The sequence below is a fragment of the Apostichopus japonicus genome, chromosome 10 (assembly GCF_037975245.1).
Source record: "Apostichopus japonicus isolate 1M-3 chromosome 10, ASM3797524v1, whole genome shotgun sequence".
NCBI lineage: Eukaryota > Metazoa > Echinodermata > Holothuroidea > Aspidochirotida > Stichopodidae > Apostichopus > Apostichopus japonicus.
The window spans coordinates 16,878,906-16,888,355 of NC_092570.1; the positions used below are offsets into that span (position 1 = coordinate 16,878,906).

The 9,450-nt window shown below is 39.3% G+C and overlaps 1 protein-coding gene across 2 annotated transcripts; it reads left to right on the forward strand.

Annotated features, from left to right (window-relative positions):
* Positions 1–623: 623 nt before the first annotated feature.
* On the forward strand, positions 624–8,514 carry LOC139974715 (GPI mannosyltransferase 4-like). 2 transcript variants are annotated; one of them, XM_071982060.1, is made up of 3 exons: positions 624–783; positions 2,863–3,001; positions 3,928–8,514. In XM_071982060.1, the coding sequence occupies exons 2-3, from the start codon at positions 2,887–2,889 to the stop codon at positions 5,721–5,723; spliced, it is 1,911 nt and encodes a 636-aa protein (XP_071838161.1). In that variant the 5' UTR covers positions 624–783; positions 2,863–2,886; the 3' UTR covers positions 5,724–8,514. The 2 variants fall into 2 exon arrangements, with proteins under 2 accessions (XP_071838161.1, XP_071838162.1); XM_071982061.1 differs by lacking the exon at positions 624–783 and adding an exon at positions 913–1,027.
* The last annotated feature ends 936 nt before the right edge of the window (positions 8,515–9,450 follow it).

Genomic DNA, 9,450 nt, shown 5'->3' on the forward strand with positions numbered 1-9,450 from the left:
ATTATACGACACTGGTATATTAATCTCAAACTGTAACTTGCAGATGCCAAATTATATAAAGTCCAAAGTCAAGCATAACGATCCAAATGTTATATCCCTTTGAGATTTGTAAAGAAATTGTACAGAAATTTGTAAAGGAATATGAGAACTTGTGGAATGAGATTTGGATAATTATGCTTGGGTGGCTTGTAACAATTTGGCATCTTTCCGCTGATGATATGGCAACCAATAGGGATATACATCTGGTAACCCTGCTGCGGAAACGCCTTTGACACATGTAATACCTGTTTGAAGGTAGCAGCCATTGAGAGCATTACGCGCCGTTGGCCACTGATGTTTGTACACTGTGACGAGCGCTGGCTACCCTGTGGCGGAAAAGTGGATCCCCAGCACTGCCAGCAGTCACTAAGGGCAGAATAAATTAGCAGACGATAACAAGACAGTTCCTTTTTTTTTTGAAAAACAAACTAAAAACAACACCTTTCTTATTTATGCATTAATTGAACAACACACTGACCGCAGTTTCATTATAGCACACACACGACCGCAGTGGCAGTGCTGTGTGTTATGTCGTACTGTCCTTTTTGTCTTAGTGGCTGCTGTTAGTGTCTGCTCTTAGTGGCTGCTACCTTCAATTTGGCACATGTAATTTACAGTACCTTGATTTAAATAATCTACTACACGGTTGCTACTGTTTACCACACGACTAGTAACTTCTGCAAGAAGCTGAAATCCCTCTTTAAATATTCTCACGCAGGCTGATTGTTTTCCCTTCACACGAAGGTAAGAAATTACATGGAACATTTTCATGGATATCTATTGTTTATCGTGTAGGCAGGTACGACTACGAATAATGTAGGCTAGCAATTTGTAGTAAACTGGGTAGGCCTATACGAGGAGGACCCTGGCGGGATTTGAGACTATAAAATCTGCAGGCTGTACAGTGTGATGTGTGGGACGTTAGTCTCCGCCATTACTTTCCGATTTAGATATTGGGTGTTTCCGCCCGGAGTAAAATCAGGATAGTGTATGGATGGAAGAAGTTTTCTTAGATTTAGCTTTCTTTTTCATACTTGTTATGCTAATCGACTTGCTACTATTTTCAGTATCTAGATCTGCTTAGCAGGCTACTGTAGGCCTAGGCTATGTCCAAAACTTTCCAAGGCACAGGCGAAAGCTGGCCCAGTCCCGACGTATGTCACACTATTTAGCCCATATGTTATTTGTTAAGCAAATATTTAAAAGTAAAGGCCACAATCTCTGAGCCTTAGCCATCATATGGCTACCCACAGGTGGAAATTTCAAGCTGGATTGGTAAGGCAGACTATTACTATAGACTTGGCCATCAACACTCCCGTCACCAAACGATGCAATTTATATCTGAACCAAAAATTAATATCATTTGCAAGGCACTGACTCTGTCAGGACTGACAGCTACTACTACTTTTAACAAGAAAAGATGTGATTCCTTCCTTTCTTAAACTTTTTTTTCAGTTTGTATGGTTCTTGTGACAAACATACAATATATTCCATACCGAACAAAAACAGTATATATTGTAGTTTCTCTCATAAAAAAAAGTTGCTTGAAATTTTGAAACAAAATCTCTTTTAATTTTAACCTTTTCAAAATTACCGGTCACACTAATTAGCGTCAACAGGCCGATTTCACGACAACTCACGACAACTCAAGACAACAAGTTTAAAATACCATCAAATACAATTGATGTTATCAGAGTATATCTGGAAACACCGTTAAAACTGACTGGAACCAGCGTGCATACATATTTTTCACGGGAAAAAATGTTTTTGTCGTAAAAATCGCCAACTTTTTCCTAACGTTGAATTGGACGACGTGATGCTATTGCGCTTGCGCAATGCCATCAGACCGAACCATTATAATATGGGTGGATTTGTGCTAGGTTTGACCGTTTGGGAACTGCCTTGTGTACAGTGTCGGTAAGGTGGGTTGACGTAGTAATAAAGCACCAAAGTATGGTAAATGAACTCCAAATCAAATTATTTAATGTTTTAAAATAATGAATATTTCTTATTGTTTTTCCATTGTAATTTACATATGTGATTATCAACTTTACAGAGTCTTGCTTACCATCATTTTGCCTGGTTTTATTTTGTGGGTACCATTCTCGATTGAAAAATTGCACTTACCTGTAGTGTAATGGTTCGGTCCAATGTCATTGCGCAAGCACAATAGCATCACGTCGTCCAATTCAACGTTAGGAAAAAGTTGGCGATTTTTACGAAAAAAAACATTTTTTCCCGTGAAAAATATGTATGCACGCTGGTTCCAGTCAGTTTTAAACGTGTTTCCAGATATACTCTGATAACATCAATTGTATTTGATGGTATTTTAAACTTGTTGTCTTGAGTTGTCGTGAGTTGTCGTGAAATCGGCCTGTTGACGCTAATTAGTGTGACCCATTCTTTTAATTTTAACCTTTTCAAAATTACTGCTATGCAGTGTTGTTGAGGGAGTCTTCCATGGCTTAGATTGATATATCTGGTTTGGGAATTTGATAATGGGTCTTGGAAACAACTTTACATGTCTCCACTGTAGTGATATAAATGGGATATCTTCAGTTCCCTAATTTTTGAGAAAAAGGTTCATATGCTCAAGGTACACTATCCTCTGTCTGATGAACAAGAGTTTTGCACCAGCCGCATAATTCTAGTGACAAACACATCAAAAAAGAGCAGGCGTGATACAGTATTTAAGCGAATGGTTTGTTCAGAATCATCATATGGATAAGGGTGTAAAATTGAGCTTTTGTTGGGTTCCAACAGAATTCCACTGGGATTTCACCAATTATAAACTTATAAATGTATGTTATTTTTCTCCCGTAGATTGATTATTGATCGTTTACAAACATGGCTTTCAAGCTCTATTGCCTCCTACTACTAGTACGATTTCTGTGGGTGTTTCAGCCACAACCTGGATATATACATCCTGATGAATTCTTTCAAAATCCTGAACCACTTGCAGGTGAGACCTTTTTTTATTGAAATGATAAAACTTTCTTTACTGTCATATTTTTAAAGAATGTGTTTAGATTTGTCCATTTTTATGTATGTTAACTAGGACCTTAAGTGTAAATTCAGTGTATTAAAAATACATTTTTATATTTAGCCTCTAGGAAAGTGACTTTCAGTTCCATCATATTGTTTGGTTGTATATGAAAGTCTCAATGTTTGTTTGCCAAATTTTAATTTCAACCATTCCAGCTTACTGCCCTAAAAGCTCACTGAAAAAAAAAACCGTTCTGTGCAATTTTCCTATTAATAATCATTATTTTTATTGAATTAAAATGTGTTGTTAAACATTTTCAGCTGAATTAAATTCAATTTTTTAACAAGTCCGTAGATTCTACAAACTTCAATCAAATTTGCAAGCCCCACCCAATAGATCATGCGCCAATCAAATCTCTCTGTTTTGTTTACGACGGTTAGGCCTGTCTGCTAGCCTGTGTTAGGTCCATATTTGAATAGTATCTTTCTTTCAGTCTTACGGATGTATCTTACAAAATTGTGTCATTTCCTTCCATTGCAAGGATTAAACCGGTGTTTTGAGACTTTCCTTTGTGAAATTGGGTAAAAAAATGGACAACACGAGTATATGTTTGTTACATTTGTGTTATGAACATGCTGATATAGGCGGTCGCAGTGATTTTACGGTAAATTGTTTGCGCCATAAGGGCAACAGAAAATAAATTTCCTTCCTTCGATTGCGACAGCTGGTTTTCTCCATTAAATCCCACCTGGTCAGAGTGCATTTAGAATAAGAAACATTGAATCTACTTCGATAGTTTGTTTTCTGAAATTCATCAGCAAACAAGCATTAAGACTTTAATACTCCGCCCTCACCTTGTCAAATATTTAGTTCTGACTGTATCTCTTCCTTTCTCACGGCAGGTGATATATTCGGATACGATGTTCATCGCACGTGGGAGTTTAACAAGACTCAACTGACAAGATCGGTGTTCTTCCCCAGTCTGACCAGTGGTATCTCCTTTCTGGTTCTGAAGACTCTTTCAGAGGCCGATCTTCTGACAATCACACCAGCTCTCCTACTCATCTTCCCTCGACTGGCGATGGTTCTGTGTTCCTTATCCACCGACTTTTGCATTTACAATATCAGCAAGTTGCTCAAGTTCAACCCAGAGAAATGCCTTAACATCTTTGCCAGTTCTTATATAGTGCTCGTGTTCTGCTCGAGGACTTTCTCAAATTCTATCGAGGTAGGTGTTTATGCCCTCATCCTACTGATGGTTGTTGACTCTAGGCAGAAGCAGCTCGTCCCTCAGGCGCAGAGCAAGAAGGAGAAGGGAAAGCCTCCCGAGACGGAGAAACCCAAAGGGAAGGGGAAAAGTCAAGGTAAGGGCAAAGGTCAAGGGAAGACTAAAGGTCAGAATAAAACCAAAGAAACAGGAACCAAACATTCCAAGCAAGAAACGTCAAGACAGAACCTGAAGAATATATCAGCCGGATTCTGGCTAGGGGTCTTCCTCTTAGAGGGCTTCTTCAATCGCCCGACCATAGGCTTGTATGCCCTATTCCCGATGCTCTTCTGGCTGACAGGGAACGCTACGTCGTTCGGCCTCTCGTCCCTCTTGACCGTTGTCGGGAACGGTCTTCTGATCTTGCCTGGAGTCCTGGCCCACCTATTAGTGCACCTCGTCCTGGATTCCCTGTACGCCGGAACTTTGGACGTTCGTTTCTTCACAGACATCGATTTCTTCTCTGATAACTTGAACTTGGATCTCTGGCAGAATATCACACTGACCCCTCTGAACTTCATTAAATATAACTTAGACGTCGACAATTTGTCGTCCCACGGTATTCATCCGCAAGTCACACACTTCTTCGTCAACCTTCCCATGCTCTGTCTACCCCTTTACGTGAGTTTCTTCACGGAGGTCTTCGCCGTCTATTTCGGTAAAGGCAAAGCGTCGAGGCCGACCTTCACGTCTTCCACGAGCAGGGCATTCCTGGGACTCTGCTTCTTCACGCCAGTGCTCCTGATCTCCATTTTTCCGCACCAAGAGGCCCGGTTCGTCATGCCAGCGGTGATTCCTCTGATCCTGTTGTATTCCGAATTTGTGACATTTCCGAACGGTTTTCCAAATGTCCCATGGATCGCGTGGAACCTCCTCGGCTGTCTCATCTTTGGTTTGTTGCACCAAGCTGGCATGATACCCTGCCTCGCTCACATCAATGGCATGCTGGTGAAGCAGCCCTCGGCAGAGCCGGTGTCTCACCACGTGGTGTTCTTTCACACGTACATGCCACCCCGTCATCTTCTCATGAGGTCCCTGGAATCTGAAGGGAAGGGCGCCAGCGAGTTACACATCCACGACATGATGGGGAGCGACAGGATGTCGATGCTGACGAAAGTCGACGACCTAATGGAATCCAAGAGGAAACGTACCCCAAAGGAACCGAGACGCGAGGTTTACGTCGTCGCTCCGGCGTCGATGGATCCCATTTTCTGCAAGAAAAACGTGAAAAATAACTTCAGGCTGGTGGAATCATTTTTCCCTCACTTGAGTATGGAAGATCCGCCATTGCTCTTCCCATCGTACAAATGCATGGAACAGTTCGAACGTAGCCCAGCCTCTATGGACAGTCTGGCTAAACTCAAATTTTCTTTCTCATTGAATTTGTATAAGGTGGAACGGGTAGTCCAGTTTCAGCCAGTGACATCGTAAAATCTGGCTCATTTAAGTATCACCTCTATGTCACAAAAACAGTTACGGAATCAATGAAAAGGTGGATTTCATAAACTATCAATTTTCGTGAATCTTGAACAAACAGACACTAGTATGTTTTGCTAAATATCAAGAAACCCTTGAGTGTAATAGCCAAGTTAAAAGGCGCTGACCTCGACAAATTGTGGATTGACAGTACTTGTCATGTATGCCAGCATACGCTGTAGCTACAATTTAATAATCTTCATCAAGACCAATTTATGTCAAGCTCTGCAACTGGCCAAGTAGTTCTGTATTCCTTTAGGTTCAACTGAATGTTCTTAATTAGCATATTAAAATTGCAGATAAAGTGAGAATTATGTATATAATGTTCAGCTATGAAATAGCATAAACATATTTTTATTAGTACATGAAGTCACACATAGCCCTGAACTTTTTTCTTTCTTACATGATCACAGAAATACAATCAAAAATTATAATCAAAATAACGAATGGGCTTTCACGTATTTGATCAGGAAGTTTGTTTGTATGTACAAACTCTTATTTGGACATGTTTAATAAAAATAATAATAATAATTAGTCTTATATATAGCACAGAATCCAACCTAAAGGTTACTCAGTGAGCTTTACAGATGGGTGTAGCATTTGGAATATAAGTTAGTTTTAATAGCACGTTTGAATTGTTCAAGTGAATCAAAAAGTTTCAAAAAGTTTCAGTGTAATAAAGAATTCCAACATTGGCTGTCATACTAGGAGGTCACTGGGCTGAGCTTTGTCTTTTCAATAATTCAGTTTTGGAAAAGCAAAATTTCATTTAAAAATTCTTCTTGATTTGATAGTTTCATAGCTTTAGAGAAACATCCAAATGTCCTGTTTCTTGTCATTTTTTCTTTCCCTAGGAGACTGTAAATATTCATGTATTAGTATTACATTGCTTCTAGTTTCGGCTGATTTTATTTTTAAGGTGTGGTCTTTGTCGGGTGGTGCTTACAGAAAGGCTCCTGGTGTCATAGGATGTGGTGAGTTGCGACATTGTCGTCATCTCCAGGTTTCTGAAATAGCTTGCTCCCTTGATAATGTCATTTTTGAAAAAAGGAAGCGAAATTTAGTCAATAAGTTCCGAAGCTTTACATGAATATTCAACATCTCTCTTTCTTTTGTATTCTTCATTGAAATAAGATAACATTTTTATCGTATTACTGTATGTATTGTTTTCTGATTTTTGGCTGTTTTTTTTATGTTGAAGGTGTAAGACTTGGTGGTGGTGGTGGGGGGGGGGTGGTGGGTGGCACTAATACTAGAATTCAAGGGCAGACTAACCAATGCCCAAGGGCTCATAGCAATACAGGGGCACACTGGGCCACATAGCCTCCTAATCACACCTGATATTTATGATTACATACCATTTTCCCCCCAAACTTCTTAACCTTAACCATGTAAGAAAGGATTTAATTTCTACAATTTTTTCTAAGTTGAGGGTTGGGGAGGAGAATGTGGAGGCTGTTGGACTTTTTACATTACTGGTGGATTCATAGGCTAAGTGACTGTTTTTGCTAGGGGATACATATCAGGGTATGGTCACTAACAATCTACAAAACCTTGTTACTTAAACATTCTGGAAACAGACTGTATACGTACACATCGACTATGAACCGTTCAAAAGATTTTTCATTCGTGTTTTTTAAGCAATTTCTTTACATTACCTTGTAGTACCTATCCAATGATAGTCCGTGGCATTGGTTTAAGAATGTAAGTACTGTACCCTTTGTCTAATTTATAGGTATGCTGTATTGGCCCCAAATACAGTATGCTAGATATTCATATATGGTCACCTTTGGTCAAAATTCTTAAACTGTTTGTATTACAACCTTTGAGGAAATTTTCCTAACTGGGACATTCAGTCATCTTGTGTGTTCCTTAAAAATGTCTGAGAACAATTTGGAGAGTAAAGACCTCCAGGAAAGTACTTTTCCAAAACTTCTAGCAATTATAGCGTGCTATAATTTGGGGGCTATACTGACTACCTTTAAACGCTTGCAATGGCCCCCAAAAAAGTCTGCTCAAGTTTTCTACAGTATTCACTGAAAGTCTTCCATAAATACCACCGCAGTGTGTTGGTTTTGGCTGCAATTTGTAGATTTGTATAGTATTTAAACAGAAAGTGGCCAAAGTTCCTTCTGGAAATTTTGAGATATGATATTGACTTTGTCATTGATATGAGGGATAGTATCTACATGGTATGTTTAGAGGGAGGGAGGGAAGGACAGGTGGAATTTTCATCTCGGTGTTGATGGTGCTATGTTCTATGGGAATGGCCTAAATTTCTGTATACGTCCATCAGTATTTTGTCTAAATATTTAATTTTATGGCAAAATTTAAGTTGAGTGTAACAGTCTTATCACCCATCAGTCAATGCACACAAAAAAATGTATGGTTTTATCTTAAACGACAGATTTTGAAATAATGAACGCAGTTGCCTTTATCTTGATTGTGAATCAACTTGGTTGATGTTGTAAACCATCCACGCTTTCACATTTATGCAGCAAATATGAACAGATAGCCAGCCATTCAGATCAAAATTTAATTATTCCGTCATGTGACAAACTTTGCGGATATGTCCATGGAAACTTGTAAAAGTTCTGGGGACAGTGTGTCAAATCTGCCAACAAATTCGTGAAAGTTTTAATCCAGGGACAGTAGTTGAAAATTTGGGACTTGTTGGAAATCATGGAAGTCGGTCACCTCCCTACGAAAAGATTGTCTTCATAAGTTCAACACTAAGTGTAATGGATCTTCCCAAATGTTGTTGTTTTTTATATTATTTTCATGGTTGCATCTGGTTTGCTAACCTCCTTAGGTTTGATACTTTCTTTCACCTTTTCTTCAACAGTAATACTTTAACAAATATTTTATCATGTCAAACAATACCACAACCTGAAGTTTTCAATTGATGTTATACTTTTCTTTTCAAAAAAGATTTTTGTAATACACAAGGAAAACAAAGAAAAGAAGTATGAAATACATTCTGATGTAGTTTCTGTGATTATTTCAAATATTTCTTTTTCAAAAAAAATGAGTATTATTTCTCAGCAGTTGCAGTGGTTAGTGCCCAGGAACTGAGAGAGTCAGACAAGCTCCAAGTCTGGTTCAAGTCCAACTAGACCATTTTCATTTCATTTTCTGGTCTTTACACCCTTCCATCCTTAAATATTACAAACGAGCATTATTTCTCAACAGTTCAAGTGGCGCAGTGGTTAGTGCTCTGTAACTGAGAGAGTCAGACAAACTCCATATCTCCGGTTCAAGTCCGAGTAGAGGCTTTTAATTTTCTGTTCTTTGGAACAGGTGGAAGTATAAAGGTAAGAAACGAAGTTTATTAATTGGGAACCAAAATGGTGTAATCGGTAGCTCCATCAGTGATTGGAGATTCCTAATTGGCTCGGTTCAAGCCCTGGGTGGGTTATTGCTGTCAGAGGATCCTGCCGGCTGCACCCCCCCTCTCCCAGACAAGGTTCCCAAAGCGGCCTGGGTGAGTTGCACGGCCCCCCTACCCCTGACGAGGTTCTCAAGCGGCCTGGGTGAGTTGCACGGCCTCCCCTGACAAGGTTCACAAGGGGAGAAAATGTTTTATAAAATGTCTATGTCCAATCAACTGGATCTTTAAATATTTGAAAACCTTCCTATAATAGCGGCTCATGTAATGGTCTAGTGGGAATCTTTTTTGGGG